The sequence below is a fragment of the Chiloscyllium punctatum genome, chromosome X (assembly GCF_047496795.1).
Source record: "Chiloscyllium punctatum isolate Juve2018m chromosome X, sChiPun1.3, whole genome shotgun sequence".
NCBI lineage: Eukaryota > Metazoa > Chordata > Chondrichthyes > Orectolobiformes > Hemiscylliidae > Chiloscyllium > Chiloscyllium punctatum.
The window spans coordinates 26574110-26596264 of NC_092791.1; the positions used below are offsets into that span (position 1 = coordinate 26574110).

At 48.5% G+C, this 22155-nt stretch overlaps 2 protein-coding genes and 1 long non-coding RNA gene across 3 annotated transcripts in view; 2 read left to right on the plus strand and 1 right to left on the minus strand.

Annotated features, from left to right (window-relative positions):
- LOC140471304 (uncharacterized) overlaps positions 1 to 14577 on the minus strand; it is a 31997-nt gene extending 17420 nt beyond the window's left edge. Inside the window, exon 1 of the long non-coding RNA XR_011956960.1 lies at positions 13707 to 14577. This is a non-coding gene — a long non-coding RNA (uncharacterized lncRNA). The remainder of the gene's footprint in view (positions 1 to 13706) is intronic.
- Positions 43 to 4098, plus strand: LOC140471296 (keratin, type II cytoskeletal 8-like). Its single transcript, XM_072567290.1, has 9 exons — positions 43 to 573; positions 687 to 895; positions 1252 to 1312; positions 1403 to 1498; positions 1642 to 1806; positions 1897 to 2022; positions 2402 to 2622; positions 3043 to 3092; positions 3570 to 4098. The coding sequence occupies exons 1-9, from the start codon at positions 139 to 141 to the stop codon at positions 3716 to 3718; spliced, it is 1512 nt and encodes a 503-aa protein (XP_072423391.1). The 5' UTR covers positions 43 to 138; the 3' UTR covers positions 3719 to 4098.
- A 1102-nt stretch (positions 14578 to 15679) lies between the features above and the next one.
- On the plus strand, positions 15680 to 19723 carry LOC140471301 (keratin, type II cytoskeletal 8-like). Its single transcript, XM_072567294.1, has 9 exons — positions 15680 to 16207; positions 16320 to 16528; positions 16885 to 16945; positions 17036 to 17131; positions 17275 to 17439; positions 17530 to 17655; positions 18027 to 18247; positions 18668 to 18717; positions 19195 to 19723. Exons 1-9 carry the CDS (start codon positions 15773 to 15775, stop codon positions 19341 to 19343), a joined length of 1512 nt encoding a protein of 503 aa, XP_072423395.1. The 5' UTR covers positions 15680 to 15772; the 3' UTR covers positions 19344 to 19723.
- The last annotated feature ends 2432 nt before the right edge of the window (positions 19724 to 22155 follow it).

The window sequence follows — 22155 nt, forward strand, 5'->3', positions numbered from 1 at the left end:
ACACATCCACTGGGATATAAAAGCAGCCGAGTCAGCCCTCAGCTCCACCGAGCCGTTCAGTTTTGGAGTGTGCTCTCTCTCTCTCTCTCTCTCTGAGTGTGGGTCTCTGTTTCTGTCCACCCCCTGAACAACCTCGAAATGACATCGCACACCATCATCACCACCAGCAGCAGCTCCAGCAGGAAGAGCGGAGGGTTAGGAACTAGAGGGAGCATGTACGGATCCGGGTTTTCCTCCAACCTCAATCGGTTGGGAAGCGGAGGGATTTCTCAATCATCCAGGCGGGCCCAAAGTGTTGTCCTGGGACCAACACAGAGGATCTCAGCCTCCAGGTTCTCCACTGGCTCTCGGATGTCCGGCATCGGCAGCAGCAGAATAAGTGGAATGGGAGTGGGCCTCGGGGGCAGGATGGGCCTCGGGGGAATGAGTTCCCAGGGGCTGATCCAGAGAACCGCTGCCCTGGACCTGAACGCGCCTTTACCCCAAATCGACACCAGCCAGAACGTTATCCGCTTGCAGGAGAGCCAGCAGCTCCAGGGACTCAACGACCAATTCGTTGATTTCCTTCACAAGGTAATGCTCAGTGGGGTCCAGGCAGAGTCGGGGGGGGGGGGGGGGGTCTCTAAACTGGGTTCTCTGTGTCTTTCCTCTCATGTCTTAACGGTCTCTCCATCTCACCCCGCCAGGTTCGGCACTTGGAACAGGTCAATACTCAGCTGAGTATCAAACTGAAACTTCTGCAGGATCAAGGCGAATACAAATCCAACATCGAGAACATGTTCCAGTCCTACATTGATAATCTGAGGAACCAACTGGATACACTTCGGAAGGAGAAGGAGAGGTTCGATGCTGAACTGCTCCAAATGCAAGGTCTGGTCGAGGACTACAAGAGCAGGTCAGTGAGCTGCTGCCGAACTTGGTCCCGTCTCGGGTCGGAGGCGGTTTCCTGTCGGAACGAAACCAAATCCCAGCTGCAGAATGAGATCACTTTGACAAACGGCCACAATGTGATCTGAGGGAACGGGCCGTAGCGTTGCTCTGTTGACGCCACTGAACTGTACACGGCCGGGCTGTTTCTCGTCTGGGAAACCCCGGCAGCGGGACTGATCCAGCTCAGAAGGTGGTTTGACAGGGACTAGTTGGTGGCGGGAGGGGGAGGCGAAGAATAGCGGAGACAGAGACAAACAGGGACTGGGAGAGGGACGGGCCAGAAAGACATGAGCCTCGGTAAAACAATCTCTTTCATTCCAGATACGAAGATGAAATCAACAAACGCACAGAAATGGAGAATGAGTTTGTCCTGGTCAAGAAGGTGAATGTTACAAAGCCACACGCTACAGTTCTCCGCCTGCGGGCACCTTTGGTCACTTTTATCAAAGTATTTTCTCCCTGTGCTCTTTAGGATGTCGATGACTCGTACATGAGCAAGGTGGAGCTGGAAGCGAAACTGGAAGCCCTGACCGATGAAATTGAATTCCTGCGGACTATCTATGAGGAGGTAAATATGCGCCTTGCCCCACCACCTCTCCTTGTCCCAATCTTTTGTCCATTCAAGTCTCATGCAATGTATCCCGAATGGTTTCCAATCACCTTCCAATCTTTCTCCCCCGTGCCCTTTCCCCTCCCCCCGGCCGTCTGTAGGAACTCCGGGAGCTCCAGGCCCAGATTCAGAATACATGTGTCAACGTGCAATTGGAGGGTGGTCCGAGGCTCAATGTGCAGGAGCTCTTGGACATCGCCAGGAAACAGTATGAAGCTTGTGCCCAGCAAAGCCGCGAAGATGCGGAAGTTTGGAAACGGACCAAGGTGACGGTTCCTATTTCTTTGGCCCATTTTTCCGACTCGGGCAGGAAGCGTGAACTGTGGGACTAACTCGTTGGCAATATCTGTTTGCAGATGCAGGAACTGTCCATGGCGGCTGGACAAGGTGGCGATGATATCAATGCACTGAAGGTCGAGATAAAGCAGACAACAGATCAGATCCGGAGAATGAATGCAGACATTGATAACCTGAAAAAAGAGGTAGGCACAAGTCTAAAATCAAACTGAACACTGGAAAACACTTTTAAACACCTCTCTCTCTCTCTCTCTCTCACTGTCTGTCTCTCCGTCTTTTCTGTCTTCTCTCCCTGTCTCACACGATCCAAAAAGCAATAATTCTTTCCGAAGCGATTGAAGGGTCGGCTGAATGCGCTCCATTTCTAAGCGCCTGGAGGTTTCACTGTTGTCTTTCCCGATTGGGAATGTGTTGCTGGTCAGTCTGCAATCCGCACCGTCCCACTTTTCCCAAATCAGGGGGAGGAGGGCGAGCCTTTTTTTCCCCCAAAGTCTCGCTCGGAGCACCTGGGGCTGAGCCTCAAACACTGAAGGAACTGACCAAATGAATCTTGATGTTCCTCAGCGTGTGAGACTGGAGGAAGCAATCCGGGAAGCGGAGGACCGCGGTGAGATGTCTCTGAAAGATTGTAAGCTTCGGATTTCGGAACTGGAAGAAGCCATTCTCAAAGCTCAGCATGAGCTTTCCGCACAATGCAAGGAATACGAACGGCTGATGTCCATTAAGCTTGCATTGGACATTGAAATTGGCACCTACATGAAACTACTGGAGACAGAAGAGTCGAGGTAGGATAAGGGGTAGTTGCTCATCGCAGCCATCACATTGAGTCCTGTGCAGGCAAATTCCAGTCTGCACTTGCAGTTGACGGGTAGCTCTGATCCCTGAGAATGGAATGGGATGGAATGCAGGCAGTGTGAATGTGAAGGTGGTTCTAGAATCAGTGACTGACCTCCAGGTCTCACTGAAAGGTCAGGACCCCCACTCCTCACCCTCCAATCGCTTGCTGGCACCTACTACCTGTGGAAACAGTAACGACTGGGCACTTTGCCCGAGGGCAAGGAGCCTGACTGTGCCCATTCAGACGTGTAGCCCAGGAGATGTCAGTGTCCCTGGGAGAGGGAGATACCTGAGGAAACAGAGGGAGGTCTGACTGTGATTTCCTGTCATTGTCCACTGTAATCTGAGAATGTTTCCTTTCTCAACAGGATGGCATGTGGGGTAAAAACCCTCAACATCCAGCAAGTACAGAGTCAAGGTAAGAGAAAGTCTGTTCTGAGTGAAGGTCAATGCTTCTTTCTCCTCAGTATCTGCCCAGCTCCATTCCAATCAGCCATCATCACTCCCCACCTCACAAATCTGATGCTTTAACCATTTGACTTTGCAAAATGGTGCCAAATCTCCACCCTTTGCCATCCTATTTAACATCCCTGATTTACATCAGCACACCAGCTTTCAATGTTTACGACTTGCTTCCATCACTCCTCCCTTCTCTCTCCCTTCCCTGTCTCCTTCTCCACAAACTAGATTTTCTGCCACCTTTTTCTCATCATCCTGGTAGATTTCAAGGTGGAAATTGTTTCTTTGATTAAGCTCCTGCAAAACATCTTGGGCTATCGTACTTCGCTAAGGATACGCTGGGAATTGTAGTCATCTTTCATGTTGCAATTGTTCTTTTAAATTGCAACACCCAGATAATACGACAAGTTTATTTTTACTCTGCTCCCTTTTCCAGGCGGTATGCAGCAAGGTATGGGCTTGGGAAGTGGATCATCTGCCTTTCAGACCTCGCTGAATTTAGGTGTGAGTAACAGGTCGATGTCGAGTGGACAAAGTTCCTATCAAGTGACGAGCACAGGACTGAGTCAACAAGGGTTCATTTAAAACCAACAGTCTCTCGAAGCAGTTCATTGTCAGAGGTTATACATCCCCTAAGTACTGCATTTAGTGCAGTGGTTCACATGTTTGGATTCACTTCATGTCTGCTGTTCAGAACATCTTAGTTAATCTGTTCACATTTCATCATTTTTTTGACATGAAGTTAACACTGACATCTTAACCAGTGCACCAAAGAAAGGAAACTTTGTAAAGGTTTGGGTTTGTGGGAATAGCAGTCAAGTAACTAAAAAGGCTATCTTTGTTGGTATCTTTAAAATGGGGAACTAAAGCCAGGCTTTCGCTGTTGAACTCTGTTTCGATATTATGTACAACATTGTATTGGGGATTTACTTTTCCTGTCTTACTTAATAAACGTCTAATCTGCACATCTGGATTGCTTTTTGAACAGCACATGGGATGGAACAATTTTCATCCTTAGTTGTGAAATTCAAGAACTATCCATTCCTATACCATGAACTTTCAAGAAATATTACGATATTTAGAAAGACGACACTGTATTTTGTACATCGACTGACAGCACAAATACATCATCACTGAAACTATTCAGTACAACATCACTGAAACCATTGTTATGGAGTAGACCCGCTCCCCTCAAAATATTTTAAGAAGGTTGCCGAGACTCGAACTTGCTCTTATTATAACGAGGTGAATGTAAAACATCTGTTCCAGATGCAATACGAATTGTCAAACGACTGAATGTTAAGCTGTAGTTACAATACAATCAAAGAAAGACAAACTTAGAATGACTTAAATTGATTGATAAACTTAATAGGTTAATAGGTACAGTAATGATTACTAATTAACTGTTCAGGTGTAGCAACATCCCACAACCAGCACTCCCTGGCAAAAAGAAAAAATCAGACACTGATTCACACAGGCACTTCTGCACCACAGGAGGAAGAGAAACATTAATGGGAAATTCAGAGAGAGTAGCAGCCAGGAGACAATCACTGAAGCTTCCAACTATGTACAGAACCCAATTGGTTCCGATATTACTGAAAAAAAATGGAAACCCCAGATATCTGGACCTGTGAGATCTGGACACACTTATTCAGGCTTTTCTTCAGAAAGAAAAATAACTCCCGAACTGATTACTCAAGTGATCTTCAATAGTCACCTCGAGACCTCTGCCTTGCAACCTCTCCAAAATGAAACAGAACAAGGTAAATTCTTAAAATGACCACGCGGTGCACCATCACTGAAACCACTCAGTACACACTCACTGGCACCATTTAGTACACACTCACTGATACCACAGTACACATTCACTGACACCGCTCTGTACACACTCACAGACACCGCTCAGTACACACTCACTGACACCATTCAGTACACACTCACTGACAACACGCAGTCCACAATCACTGACACCACACAGTACACACTCACTGACACCACTCAGTGCACACTCACTGGCACCACTCTGGACATACTCACTGACACCACTCAGTACACACGCACTGACACCACTTAGTACACAATCACTGACACCACTCAGTACACAGTCACTGACACAATTCAGTACACACTCACTGACATCACTAAGTACACAATCACTGACACCACTCAGTACACAGTCACTGACACAATTCAGTACACACTCACTGGCACCATTGAGGACACACTCACTGATGCCACAGTACACATTCACTGACACCACTCTGTACACACTCACAGACACCGCTCAGTACACACTCACTGACACCATTCAGTACACACTCACTGACAACACGCAGTCCACAATCACTGACACCACTCAGTACACACTGACTGACACCACTCAGTACACACTGACTGACACCGCGCAGTACACACTCACTGACACCACTCAGTACACACGCACTGACACCACGCACTCCACAATCACTGACACCACTCTGTACACACTGACTGACACCACTCAGTCCACAATCACTGACACCATTCAGTACACACTCACTGATACCACGGAGTACACAATCACAGACACCACCCAGTACACACTCACTGACAGCACGCAGTACACAATCACCAACACCACACAATACACACTCACTGACACCGCTCAGTGCACACTCACAGACACTACTCAGTACACACTCACTGGCACCACTCTGTACACACTCACAGACACCACTCAGTACACACTCACTGACAACATTCAGTACACACTCACTGACACCACTCAGTACACACTCACTGACACCACTCAGTACACACTCACTGATACCATGGAGTACACAATCACTGACACCACTCAGCACACACTAACTGGCACCACTCTGTACACACTCACTGACACCACTCAGTACACACGCACTGACACCAATCAGTACACATTCACTGGCACCATGCAGTACACACTCACTGATACCATGGAGTACACAATCACTGACACCACTCAGTACACACTCACTGACACCACTCAGTACACACTCACTGATACCATGGAGTACACAATCACTGACACCACTCAGTACACACTCACTGACACCACTCAGTACACACTCACTGACACCATTCAGTACACACTCACTGACAACACGCAGTACACAATCACCAACACCACACAGTACACACTCACTGACACCGCTCAGTGCACACTCACTGGCACCACTCTGGACATACTCACTGACACCACTCAGTACACACGCACTGACACCACTTAGTACACAATCACTGACACCACTCAGTACACAGTCACTGACACAATTCAGTACACACTCACTGACATCACGCAGTCCACAATCACTGACACCACTCAGTACACACTGACTGACACCACTCAGTACACACTGACTGACACAACGCAGTTCACACTCACTGACACCACTCAGTACACACGCACTGACACCACGCACTCCACAATCACTGACACCACTCTGTACCCACTGACTGACACCACTCAGTCCACAATCACTGACACCATTCAGTACACACTCACTGATACCACGGAGTACACAATCACCAACACCACACAATACACACTCACTGACACCGCTCAGTGCACACTCACAGACACTACTCAGTACACACTCACTGGCACCACTCTGTACACACTCACTGACACCACTCAGTACACACTCACTGACACCATTCAGTACACACTCACTGACAACACGCAGTACACAATCACCAACACCACACAGTACACACTCACTGACACCGCTCAGTGCACACTCACTGGCACCACTCTGGACATACTCACTGACACCACTTAGTACACAATCACTGACACCACTCAGTCCACAGTCACTGACACGATTCAGTACACACTCACTGACACCATGCAGTACACACTCACTGACACCACTCAGTACACACTGACTGACACCACACAGTCCACAATCACTGACACCATTCAGTACACACTCACTGATACCACGGAGTACACAATCACAGACACCACCCAGTACACACTCACTGACACCACGCAGTACACAATCACCAACACCACACAATACACACTCACTGACACCGCTCAGTGCACACTCACAGACACTACTCAGTACACACTCACTGGCACCACTCTGTACACACTCACTAACACCACGCAGTACACACGCACTGACACCACGCAGTACACAATCACCAACACCACACAATACACACTCACTGACACCGCTCAGTGCACACTCACAGATACTACTCAGTACACACTCACTGGCACCACTCTGTACACACTCACTGGCACCACGCAGTACACATGCACTGACACCACTTAGTACACTATCACTGACACCACTCAGTACACAGTCACTGACACGATTCAGTAGACACTCACTGACACCACGCAGTACACACTCACTGACACTACTCAGTACACACTGACTGACACCAATCAGTACACACTCACTGACACCGCTCAGTACACACTCACTGACATCACTCAGTAAACACTCACTGATACCACTCAGTCCACAATCACTGACACCATTCAGTACAAACTCACTGACACCACTCAGTACACACTCACTGATACCATGGAGTAGACAATCACTGACACCACTCAGTACACACGCACTGACACCACTCAGTACACACTCACTGACACCACTCAGTACACACTCACTGACACAACGCAGTACACACTCACTGACACCATTCAGTACACACTCACTGACAACACTCAGTACACGCTCACTGACACAACGCAGTACACAATCACCAACACCACTCAGTACACACTCACTGACACCGCTCAGTGCACACTCACTGGCACCACTCTGGACACACTCACTGACACCACTCAGTACACACGCATTGACACCACTTAGTACACAATCACTGACACTACTCAGTACACACTCACTGGCACCACTCTGGACACACTCACTGACACCACTCAGTACACACGCATTGACACCACTTAGTACACAATCACTGACACCACTCAGTACACAGTCACTGACACAATTCAGTACACACTCACTGACATCATGCAGTCCACAATCACTGACACCACTCAGTACACACTCACTGACACCACGCAGTCCACAATCACTGACACCACTCAGTACACACTGACTGACACCACCCAGTACACACTCACTGACACCGCTCAGTACGCACTCACTGGCACCATCCAGTACACACTCACTGACATCACTCAGTTCACAATCACTGACACCATTCAGTATACACTGACTGACACCACTCAGTACACACTCACTGACACCGCTCAGTACACACTCACTGACACCACACAGTACACACTCACTGACACAGCTCAGTACACACTCACTGACACTACTCAGTACACACTCACTGGCACCACTCAGTGCACACTCACTGACACCACTCAGTTCACACTGACTGACACCACGCAGTACACGCTCACTGATACCACGGAGTACACAATCACTGACACCACCCAGTACACACTCACTGACACCACGCAGTACACACTGACTGACACCATTCAGTACACACTGACTGACACCACTCAGTACACACTGACTGACACCACGCAGTACACGCTCACTGATACCACGGAGTACACAATCACTGACACCACCCAGTACACACTCACTGACACCACTCAGTACACACTCACTGACACCACTCAGTACACACTGACTGACACCACTCAGTACACAATCACTGACACCACTCAGTACACACTGACTGACACCGCGCAGTACACACTGACTGACATCACGCAGTACACCCTCACTAAAACCACGCTGTACACACTGACTGACACCACTCAGTATACAATAACTGAAACCACTCAGTACGCATTCACTATTCAGTGCACCATCACTGATGGTACTTAATAAACTATTATTGAAAGTACTTGGGCGTCAATTAGCTCAGTCAATTGGGCACTTAGTTTGTGATGCGGACTGATGTCAACAACGTGCATCGACTCCTCGCACTGGCTGCAGTTACCATGAAGATGTTGTCTTCTCAAGCCTTGCCTGGGGCTTTGTGACCCTGTGCTTAAGCTGATAACCAACTTTTTCTCTGATGAATCAGGGGGGCTATGACTTTTACATGGTACTGTTACCATGCGAAATGTGTGACAAGGAGGAAAGGAAAAACGGCAGATCAGGACCATGTCCCAGACATGTTCTCGATCAGATCTCTGATGCTGACGGGCTCCACTGTAGATAGGTCCCCTCCATCCCAACTGTGTAAACCCAGACTGTAGTGAGACCTGGTTTGAGGGGAAGAATGTAGAATACCTTTTGACTGCACATTGGGTCAGATTTGAAATGACATATTCAATGTTCACAATTCTCTGTTGGTGCGAGTCTCTGTCTCGGCAGAAAAGGAAACTGTTTGCTGCCGAAAACAGCCAAGGCAGACAGGTAGGAGGCTGGAAGAACACAGCAAGCCAGGCAGCATCAGAAGGTGGAGAAGACAACAGTTCGGGTGTAACCCTTCTTCAGGGGTGGGCATGAGAGTGAGGGGAGCTGCAGATAAAGAGGGGGCTGTGGAGGAGGGTTTGGGTGGAGTGAGGAACAGAGTGGTGAGGTGGGGATAGGTGAAGACAGGTAGAGGGTATGGTCTGGGTTTGTCAATGGGAGGAATGAGTCCGGTTGGTAGCTGGAAGGAAGGGTCGGTCAGAGGACTGGAAGGCAGGGGGAGGGGCTGGGAATGGAGTCGGGGGATTGGGAGGGAGGTTATTTGAAATTGGGGAACTCAATGTTGAGTCCTCTCGTCTGTAGGCTACCAACTGGGTTCATTCCTCCCATTGACCAATCAGACCGTACCCTCTACCTGTGTTCACCTATCACTACCTCACCACTCAGCCCCTCTCTCCACCCAAACCTTCCCCCACACACACCCCCTCCCCTTTACCTGCAGCTCCCATTATCCCCACCCTCAGTCCTGAGGGAGGGTTATACCCAAAACATTCATTTCTCCACCTCCCGATGCTGCCTGGCTTGCTGTGTACTTCCAGCCTCCTGCTTGTCTATCTTGGGTTCCAGCATCTGCAGTTTTTTTGTCTCTAACTGAAAACACCCATCCTCCTCCCGACATGATATTGAATGGTGTGCACTGAGGAACTGCTGTATCATACACAGGCGATAGGGAAATCGCTGCTGCATGCCACTTTGGCAGCTCGGCTGCATCTCTCCTGCTGCACTGACATTACTTTTACATCATGGGGTGTTTTAGGGCTCAATTCTCATCGGTCATGAAATGGTCAAGAGTGCTTGTGGTACGCCGTTGGGCTGCACCCAGTGGGCAAATGCCCAGGGTCACAATGTAAGGTGAGGTTACAGTTGCATGACACCTTCAATGTCTGGGTGCATGTGTGCAATTCTTTGGACAGTCACACATGGCCTGGACACAGAGAAATCTCCCTCACAGCACAATGTACTTACTCCAACTACATTGGCCCTGGCCACAACCATTTTCATTTCCATTGAGCACTTGTGGTTTTCAGGAGAGTGGAAGCTCTTTGGGCCATGAGTTCTGTGAGTCGATCTGAGTCTTCATCTGCTCACTGAGCCTGCTCGCATCAAGCCCATCTGGTCAACATGCCAGCAGTGGTTTGTAGCTGGGGGTGTGGGTAATGGGAGCTGCAGGTAAAGGGGAGGGTCTGTGTGGTGGAGGGTTTGGGTGGAGAGAGTGGGGCAGTACTGACGCAGTGATAGGTGAACACAGGTAGACGGTACGGTCTGATTGGTCAATGGGAGGAATGAAGCCAGTTGGTAGGTGACAGCTTCGAGGGTACTTTCTTTGGAAGTCAGGCTGTTGCTCACCATCGATAAGTCGACATGAACCTTTTTGTGGTCTATCGCTGCCCCACTTACACTGTGAGCTGTCCCACATTACATTTTCACTTTTCTTCTGTTTCCACTCACCATGATTATGTTCCCGAGCCTTTTTCCTGCAGCACTGGGCCCTGCATACCCGCACCCACCCTTGACTGTCTGTAGATGGACACCTCACATTGACCATGGTGCACCACTTCAGCAACGTAGCTGGGTAGCCCCGAACACTGAGTAACCAGCACCGTGACTGATACTGTACAACTCTGCCCATGTGTTCCTGTCTCTCACTGGATTGATGGCAATAGATTCACAGGGCTGACCGTGGCCAACTCTCCAGACTGCAGTCGTATGGTCAACCAAACCGTGACCACTCTGAGCAGCTCAGACCTTGTCCAAGACCCTGGGCTGATATCAGAGACTGCCCAGAACTTTCCAAATTCCAAAGGTGATATTATTTTAGCCAGATTACACACCTTCCAATTAGACAATTTTGTTCTTGGGAAAGTGCTTGTTATGAATCACACTGGTAGCCAGGAAGTCTCACAGGCTTCAATATGTCTTATTTATTTATTTTTCTTGCAAATAATAAGCCTTACTGTTCCCAATAAACTCCTGCCCACAGTGAAGCGAGGTATTCTAACATTGTTGAAGCCTTACAACTCTTGACACATTGAGAGTTGTAGAGCTTCATCGAGACGTGCAGTGCGGAGACAGGCCATTTGGCCCAAACTGGTCCATGCTGACCAAAATGCACATGCACTCTTACCCCATTTCCCTGCACTTGGCCCATATCCTTCTAATCCTTTCCTATTCATGTATTTCTCCAAATGCCTTTTAAGTGTTGTTAATGTACCTGCCTCAACCACTTCCGCTGGCAGCTCACGCCAGGTGAGACAAACTGAGGACTGCAGACGCTGGAGATCACAGTCAAAAAGTGTGGTGCTGGAAAAGCACAGCTTGTCAGGCAGCATCCGAGGAATAGGCGAGTCCTAGCTTGTCCACCTCTCCTTATAAATCAGATTGCCGAGTTCTGGCAACATCCTTGTAAATTCTTCTGCACTCTTTACAGTTTAATAACATCCTTTCTATAGCAAGGTGACCAAACCTGAACATAATACTCCAAGAGTGTCCTCACCGACGTCCTGTACAACTGCAACTTAACCTCCCGACGTCTACACTCAAAGCCATGTCTGATGAAGGCCAGTGTACCAAAGACCTTCTTCACTGACCTGTCTGCCTGTAACTCCAAAGAGGATTGATAGAGCGGTGGATGTGATCTCTATGTACTCCAGTACGGCGCTCAATAAGGTTCCCCATGGGAGACTGGTTAGAAAGGTTCGATCTCATGGAATACAGGGAGAAATAGCCATTTGGATACAGAACGGGCTCAAAGATAGTGGACAGAGGGTGGTGGTGGAAGGTCGTTTTTCAGACTGGAGGCCTGTGACCAGTGGAGTGCCACAAGGATCAGTGCTAGGTCCTCTACATTTTGTCATTTATATTGATGATTTGGATGTTAACACTGGTGTTATAGTTAGTAGGTTTGCAGATGACACCAATATTGGAGGTGCAGTGGACAGTGAAGAAGGTTATCTCAGAGCACAATGGAATCTTGATCAGATGGGCCAATGGGCTGAAGAGTGGCAGATGGAGATTAATTCAGATAAATGCGAGGTACTGCATTTTGGAAAGGCAAATCAGAGCAGGACTTATACACTTAATGATAAGGTCCTGGGGAGAGTAGCTGAGCAAGGAGACCGTGGAGTACAGGTTCATAGCTACTTGAAATTAGAGTCACAGGTAGATAGGATAGTGAAGAAGGCATTTGGTATGCTTTACTTTATTGGTCAGAGTATTGAGTACAGGAGTTGGGAGGTCATGTTGCAGCTGTACAAGACATTGGTTAGGCCACTGTTGGAATACTGTGCCCAATTCTGGTCTCCTCCTATCGGAAAGATGTTGTGAAACTTGAATGGGTTCAGGAAAGAAGGATGTTGCCAGGGTTGGAGAGTTTGAGCTATAGGGAGAGGCTGCACAGGCTGAGGCAGCTTTTTCATGCAGAGGGTTGTGTGGGTATGATACGAGCTGCCAGAGGAAGTGGGCGAGGCTGGTATAATTACAGCATTTAAAAGGTATCTGGATGGGTATATGAATAGGAAGGGTTCAGAGGGATATGGGCCAAGTGCTGGCAAATGGGCCCAGATGAGGTTAGGATATCTGGCCGGCATGGCCGAGTTGGACCGAAGGGTCTGTTTCCGTGCTGTACATCGCTATGAGTCTACGTCTCCACTTTCAGAGAACCATGCACCTGAACTCCAAGGGTCCCTCTGTTCCGCTACACTCCTTAAGGCCCCAGCATTCAGCACGAAACTCCTACCTTGATCTGACTTTCCAAGATGCAAGACTCACATTTATCTACATTAACCTGGGCCCACTTCCCCAGCTGATCAAGGTCCTGCTGCAATTTCTGATAACCTTCCTCAGTGTCCACCATCCCGCCTATTTTAGTCTCATCTGCAAAATTGTAATTCTTGTATTTAAAAAGATGTGAGCAAAATACTCAACAATGAATCACTTACCCAATTCACTGCAATGTCACGTTTTACTTTACTCAGGGTGCCTGGGGGATTGGCGGTGGGGGAGAGGGAGCATGCAACGTTTCACAGCGCACAATTGCCACGGCCTCTCTGTTCCCTCTCATGCACTTTGCACTGCTAATTCTCATAGAGGCTGACCAAGTCAGACAAAAAGCAACACCTCACCCCTCAATCAACTCCGTTATTCACCAAACTCCTCGGTTCAGATTCTGTTGCAAGTAGCACTCAGCGACCAAGTGCGCTCCAATCTCATTGATTTATAAAAACGGCGAGTTCGTTCATTTCCGGCTGGCAGACTGACCCTTCCTTGGTGGCCTGCAGAGGTCGAACGATCACAAGTGACTCACTAAAGATAGAAACTGTACTGAAATGTTCAGACTTTATTCTACTTGAACGGGTCATTGGGAGGCAGAGGAGAGGAGCACAGGTTTAAACATGAAAAGAGGAACAAAAGATTGAACGCTGGGCTGCTCTCCTTTTCCCGACCTTCCTGTGAAATCGGAACACAAATTGTATGATACAGAATGGCTTTACACTTTGTGCATGTGATTTCGTGGACAGCGCTGGAGCAGATTGGGATGAACTTTCCAGAACATTTCTTCCCGAGTATATCATGCAGTTCTTCTGACAAAGTTACTTTGTCAGAAGGTGAAATTCCAAAGGGACATGTTGCGAGTTGGCGAGATGGCTACTGTGTGCTGCAAAATAACAGCAACAGAACAACTGCATTTGGGCTGAGGGTGGGTTTGCACCTGTCTACTCATCCTGCCCCTGACAATGTTAGCCAGTGGTAAACCACCACTGACTAACTGTCAAGAAAATGGTTCAGGATGAGACATCAGCAGACCACGAGTGAAGGACCCACTTTTGGGCTGGGCACTGATGACTGAATGAAATTTGTAGAAGAAGGAATAGGAAGGATTCCTTCTATGAATTCCCCCATGAACAATAGGTCAGTATCAGCCCTGACTCCTGCACTGCCATTCTCCTGGATAACACCATTGTCTAGAAATGTAAATAGATCACCCAGAAATAAATTCCGATCTGGGGTGTCTGAAGCACTACAAGGGAGTATCTCAGCACCCAGTCACTGCTGGCCTTGCTGGTGATTCCCTTACCTCCTGAATGAATCACCAAAAATGGACGCTTTTGTTTTCATTTGAACCCTTTCGAAAGTATTGGTTCCCCAAATCTATCAATTGACCTTCTAGCAGACATTGTGACGCAACTCTAGAGCAAGTGAGACTGGCTCCGAGGGAGGGACATTACCACTGAACTACAACGTTTACAATTGATGCTGGCTGGGGAACAATGGGCGCTGGAAGCTCTCGTCAATTCACCCATTTGACCAGTTGGTGGAGCCTCTAGAACACAATCCTCAGGAACTGTGTGTCTGTGGAAAGAGGATTCTTCCAAACGCCTGTCACACTCTGCTCTCTCTGCATCCTGTCAACCCGAAAAAGCACCAAAACAGCTCAGTCCTCGAACTTTGTCAGCAAGGCTCACATTCAACTTCAATTCATACTTTCAACGTCAGAAATCCGCTCAAAGAGGCAACTTTTTAAGCAATAAAGACACATTTGTCGCTAAAAGGCAGTCTCTGATTGGGCGGCTCGACTTGCAAATGTTCAAAGCGGGCGGAGGTGGAGGGATGCACAGAGTCTCTGAGGGTTGGAGGGAGCCCAGACAGGGAGAGGCAAAAGTGGGTATTGGACCAGAAGTACATGGAGAGGAGTGCGAGTCCCCCTTGGATCTGGGTGGTCCCGGGCATTGAGTGAACAGGGACTGGTGGATGTGGGCAATGAGGGGGGGGGGGCGGGGGGGAGAATGGGTGACCGTTCAGGAGGGGACTGGGCTAGCAGCACACACTGCCGAGTTGAGGAATGGCCTGAGACAGCTGATGACACAGAGTGGGCGTCGTGTCTGGGAGGAGAGAGGGAGAGAGAGAGAGGGGCTGGGCTGCGAAAGCGGACCCGTTCCCCCTCCCCCCTTCCCAGCCCCGGGGGCACAGGGTGGCAGCTTGTTCCTTCCCTCTGTCGGCTGCTCCATTGTGGGCGGCTCCTTGTCAGCTGCCAGTCCCTTGGCCAGCCCCCTCACACATCCACTGGGATATAAAAGCAGCCGAGTCAGCCCTCAGCTCCACCGAGCCGTTCAGTTTTGGAGTGTGCTCTCTCTCTCTCTCTCTCTGAGTGTGGGTCTCTGTTTCTGTCCACCCCCTGAACAACCTCGAAATGACATCGCACACCATCATCACCACCAGCAGCAGCTCCAGCAGGAAGAGCGGAGGGTTAGGAACTAGAGGGAGCATGTATGGATCCGGGATTTCCTCCAACCTCAATCGGTTGGGAAGCGGAGGGATTTCTCAATCATCCAGGCGGGCCCAAAGTGTTGTCCTGGGACCAACACAGAGGATCTCAGCCTCCAGGTTCTCCACTGGCTCTCGGATGTCCGGCATCGGCAGCAGCAGAATAAGTGGAATGGGAGTGGGCCTCGGGGGCAGGATGGGCCTCGGGGGAATGAGTTCCCAGGGGCTGATCCAGAGAACCGCTGCCCTGGACCTGAACGCGCCTTTACCCCAAATCGACACCAGCCAGAACGTTATCCGCTTGCAGGAGAGCCAGCAGCTCCAGGGACTCAACGACCAATTCGTTGATTTCCTTCACAAGGTAATGCTCAGTGGGGTCCAGGCAGAGTCGGGGGGGGGGGGGGGGTCTCTAAACTGGGTTCTCTGTGTCTTTCCTCTCATGTCTTAACGGTCTCTCCATCTCACCCCGCCAGGTTCGGCACTTGGAACAGGTCAATACTCAGCTGAGTATCAAACTGAAACTTCTGCAGGATCAAGGCGAATACAAATCCAACATCGAGAACATGTTCCAGTCCTACATTGATAATCTGAGGAACCAACTGGATACACTTCGCCAGGAGAAGGAGAGGTTCGATGCTGAACTGCTCCAAATGCAAGGTCTGGTCGAGGACTACAAGAGCAGGTCAGTGAGCTGCTGCCGAACTTGGTCCCGTCTCGGGTCGGAGGCGGTTTCCTGTCGGAACGAAACCAAATCCCAGCTGCAGAATGAGATCACTTTGACAAACGGCCACAATGTGATCTGAGGGAACGGGCCGTAGCGTTGCTCTGTTGACGCCACTGAACTGTACACGGCCGGGCTGTTTCTCGTCTGGGAAACCCCGGCAGCGGGACTGATCCAGCTCAGAAGGTGGTTTGACAGGGACTAGTTGGTGGCGGGAGGGGGAGGCGAAGAATAGCGGAGACAGAGACAAACAGGGACTGGGAGAGGGACGGGCCAGAAAGACATGAGCCTCGGTAAAACAATCTCTTTCATTCCAGATACGAAGATGAGATCAACAAACGCACAGAAATGGAGAATGAGTTTGTCCTGGTCAAGAAGGTGAATGTTACAAAGCCACACGCTACAGTTCTCCGCCTGCGGGCACCTTTGGTCACTTTTATCAAAGTATTTTCTCCCTGTGCTCTTTAGGATGTCGATGACTCGTACATGAGCAAGGTGGAGCTGGAAGCGAAACTGGAAGCCCTGACCGATGAAATTGAATTCCTGCGGACTATCTATGAGGAGGTAAATATGCGCCTTGCCCCACCACCTCTCCTTTTCCCAATCTTTTGTCCATTCAAGTCTCATGCAATGTATCCCGAATGGTTTCCAATCACCTTCCAATCTTTCTCCCCCGTGCCCTTTCCCCTCCCCCCGGCCGTCTGTAGGAACTCCGGGAGCTCCAGGCCCAGATTCAGAATACATGTGTCAACGTGCAATTGGAGGGTGGTCCGAGGCTCAATGTGCAGGAGCTCTTGGACATCGCCAGGAAACAGTATGAAGCTTGTGCCCAGCAAAGCCGCGAAGATGCGGAAGTTTGGAAACGGACCAAGGTGACGGTTCCTATTTCTTTGGCCCATTTTTCCGACTCGGGCAGGAAGCGTGAACTGTGGGACTAACTCGTTGGCAATATCTGTTTGCAGATGCAGGAACTGTCCATGGCGGCTGGACAAGGTGGCGATGATATCAATGCACTGAAGGTCGAGATAAAGCAGACAACAGATCAGATCCGGAGAATGAATGCAGACATTGATAACCTGAAAAAAGAGGTAGGCACAAGTCTAAAATCAAACTGAACACTGGAAAACACTTTTAAACACCTCTCTCTCTCTCCCTGTCTGTCTCTCCGTCTTTTCTGTCTTCTCTCCCTGTCTCACACGATCCAAAAAGCAATAATTCTTTCCGAAGCGATTGAAGGGTCGGCTGAATGCGCTCCATTTCTAAGCGCCTGGAGGTTTCACTGTTGTCTTTCCCGATTGGGAATGTGTTGCTTGTCAGTCTGCAATCCGCACCGTCCCACTTTTCCCAAATCAGGGGGAGGAGGGCGAGCCTTTTTTTTCCCCAAAGTCTCGCTCGGAGCACCTGGGGCTGAGCCTCAAACACTGAAGGAACTGACCAAATGAATCTTGATGTTCCTCAGCGTGTGAGACTGGAGGAAGCAATCCGGGAAGCGGAGGACCGCGGTGAGATGTCTCTGAAAGATTGTAAGCTTCGGATTTCGGAACTGGAAGAAGCCATTCTCAAAGCTCAGCATGAGCTTTCCGCACAATGCAAGGAATACGAACGGCTGATGTCCATTAAGCTTGCATTGGACATTGAAATTGGCACCTACATGAAACTACTGGAGACAGAAGAGTCGAGGTAAGATAAGGGGTAGTTGCTCATCGCAGCCATCACATTGAGTCCTGTGCAGGCAAATTCCAGTCTGCACTTGCAGTTGACGGGTAGCTCTGATCCCTGAGAATGGAATGGGATGGAATGCAGGCAGTGTGAATGTGAAGGTGGTTCTACAATCAGTGACTGACCTCCAGGTCTCACTGAAAGGTCAGGACCCCCACTTATCACCCTCCAATAGCTTGCTGGCACCTACTACCCGTGGCAACAGTAACGACTGGGCACTTTGCCCGAGGGCAAGGAGCCTGACTGTGCCCATTCAGAAGTGTAGCCCAGGAGATGTCAGTGTCCCTGGGAGAGGGAGATACCTGAGGAAACAGAGGGAGGTCTGACTGTGATTTCCTGTCATTGTCCACTATAATCTGAGACTGTTTCCTTTCTCAACAGGATGGCATGTGGGGTAAAAACCCTCAACATCCAGCAAGTACAGAGTCAAGGTAAGAGAATGTCTGTTCTGAGTGAAGGTCGATGCTTTTTTCTCCTCAGTATCTGCCCAGCTCCATTCCAATCAGCCATCATCACTCCCCACCTCACAAATCTGATGCTTTAACCATTTGACTTTGCAAAATGGTGCCAAATCTCCACCCTTTGCCATCCTATTTAACATCCCTGATTTACATCAGCACACCAGCTTTCAATGTTTACGACTTGCTTCCATCACTCCTCCCTTCTCTCTCCCTTCCCTGTCTCCTTCTCCACAAACTAGATTTTCTGCCACCTTTTTCTCATCATCCTGGTAGATTTCAAGGTGGAAATTGTTTCTTTGATTAAGCTCCTGCAAAACATCTTGGGCTATCGTACTTCGCTAAGGATACGCTGGGAATTGTAGTCATCTTTCATGTTGCAATTGTTCTTTTAAATTGCAACACCCAGATAATACGACAAGTTTATTTTTACTCTGCCCCCTTTTCCAGGCGGTATGCAGCAAGGTATGGGCTTGGGAAGTGGATCATCTGCCTTTCAGACCTCGCTGAATTTAGGTGTGAGTAACAGGTCGATGTCGAGTGGACAAAGTTCCTATCAAGTGACGAGCACAGGACTGAGTCAACAAGGGTTCATTTAAAACCAACAGTCTCTCGAAGCAGTTCATTGTCAGAGGTTATACATCCCCTAAGTACTGCATTTAGTGCAGTGGTTAACATGTTTGGATTCACTTCATGTCTGCTGTTCAGAACATCTTAGTTAATCTGTTCACATTTCATCATTTTTTTGACATGAAGTTAACACTGACATCTTAACCAGTGCACCAAAGAAAGGAAACTTTGTAAAGGTTTGGGTTTGTGGGAAAAGCAGTCAAGTAACTAAAAAGGCTATCTTTGTTGGTATCTTTAAAATGGGGAACTAAAGCCAGGCTTTCGCTGTTGAACTCTGTTTCGATATTATGTACAACATTGTATTGGGGATTTACTTTTCCTGTCTTACTTAATAAACGTCTAATCTGCACATCTGGATTGCTTTTTGAACAGCACATTATTAAGTTCACAAAAAGAACAATTTTCATCCTTAGTTGTGAAATTCAAGAACTATCCATTCCTATACCATGAACTTTCAAGAAATATTACGATATTTAGAAAGACGACACTGTATTTTGTACATCGACTGACAGCACAAATACATCATCACTGAAACTATTCAGTACAACATCACTGAAACCATTGTTATGGAGTAGACCCGCTCCCCTCAAAATATTTTAAGAAGGTTGCCGAGACTCGAACTTGCTCTTATTATAACGAGGTGAATGTAAAACATCTGTTCCAGATGCAATACGAATTGTCAAACGACTTAATGTTAAGCTGTAGTTACAATACAATCAAAGAAAGACAAACTTAGAATGACTTAAATTGATTGATAAACTTAATAGGTTAATAGGTACAGTAATGATTACTAATTAACTGTTCAGGTATAGCAACATCCCACAACCAGCACTCCCTGGCAAAAAGAAAAAATCAGACACTGATTCACACAGGCACTTCTGCACCACAGGAGGAAGAGAAACATTAATGGGAAATTCAGAGAGAGTAGCAGCCAGGAGACATTCACTGAAGCTTCCAACTATGTACAGAACCCAATAGGCTCCGATATTACTGAAAAAAAATGGAAACCCCAGATATCTGGACCTGTGAGATCTGGACACACTTATTCAGGCTTTTCTTCAGAAAGAAAAATACCTCCCGAACTGATTACTCAAGTGATCTTCAATAGTCACCTCGAGACCTCTGCCTTGCAACCTCTCCAAAATGAAACAGAACAAGGTAAATTCTTAAAATGACCACGCGGTGCACAATCACTTAAACCACTCAGTACACACTCACTGGCACCATTTAGTACACACTCACTGATACCACAGTACACATTCACTGACACCGCTCTGAACACACTCACAGACACCGCTCAGTACACACTCACTGACACCATTCAGTACACACTCACTGACAACACGCAGTACACAATCACCAACACCACACAGTACACACTCACTGACACCGCTCAGTACACACTCACTGGCGCCACTCTGGACACACTCACTGACACCACTCAGTACACACTCACTGACACCATTCAGTACACACTCACTGACAACACGCAGTCCACAATCACTGACACCACTCAGTACACACTGACTGACACCACTCAGTACACACTGACTGACACCGCGCAGTACACACTCACTGACACCACTCAGTACACACGCACTGACACCACGCACTCCACAATCACTGACACCACTCTGTACACACTGACTGACACCACTCAGTCCACAATCACTGACACCATTCAGTACACACTCACTGATACCACGGAGTACACAATCACAGACACCACCCAGTACACACTCACTGACACCACGCAGTACACAATCACCAACACCACACAATACACACTCACTGACACCGCTCAGTGCACACTCACAGACACTACTCAGTACACACTCACTGGCACCACTCTGTACACACTCACTGACACCACTCAGTACACACTCACTGACAACATTCAGTACACACTCACTGACACCACTCAGTACACACTCACTGACACCACTCAGTACACACTCACTGATACCATGGAGTACACAATCACTGACACCACTCAGCACACACTAACTGGCACCACTCTGTACACACTCACTGGCACCACTCTGTACACACTCACTGACACCACTCAGTACACACGCACTGACACCAATCAGTACACATTCACTGGCACCATGCAGTACACACTCACTGATACCATGGAGTACACAATCACTGACACCACTCAGTACACACTCACTGACACCACTCAGTACACACTCACTGATACCATGGAGTACACAATCACTGACACCACTCAGTACACACTCACTGACACCACTCAGTACACACTCACTGACACCATTCAGTACACACTCACTGACAACACGCAGTACACAATCACCAACACCACACAGTACACACTCACTGACACCGCTCAGTGCACACTCACTGGCACCACTCTGGACACACTCACTGACACCACTCAGTACACACGCACTGACACCACTTAGTACACAATCACTGACACCACTCAGTACACAGTCACTGACACAATTCAGTACACACTCACTGACATCACGCAGTCCACAATCACTGACACCACTCAGTACACACTGACTGACACCACTCAGTACACACTGACTGACACCGCGCAGTTCACACTCACTGACACCACTCAGTACACACGCACTGACACCACGCGCTCCACAATCACTGACACCACTCTGTACCCACTGACTGACACCACTCAGTCCACAATCACTGACACCATTCAGTACACACTCACTGATACCACGCAGTACACAATCACCAACACCACACAATACACACTCACTGACACCGCTCAGTGCACACTCACAGACA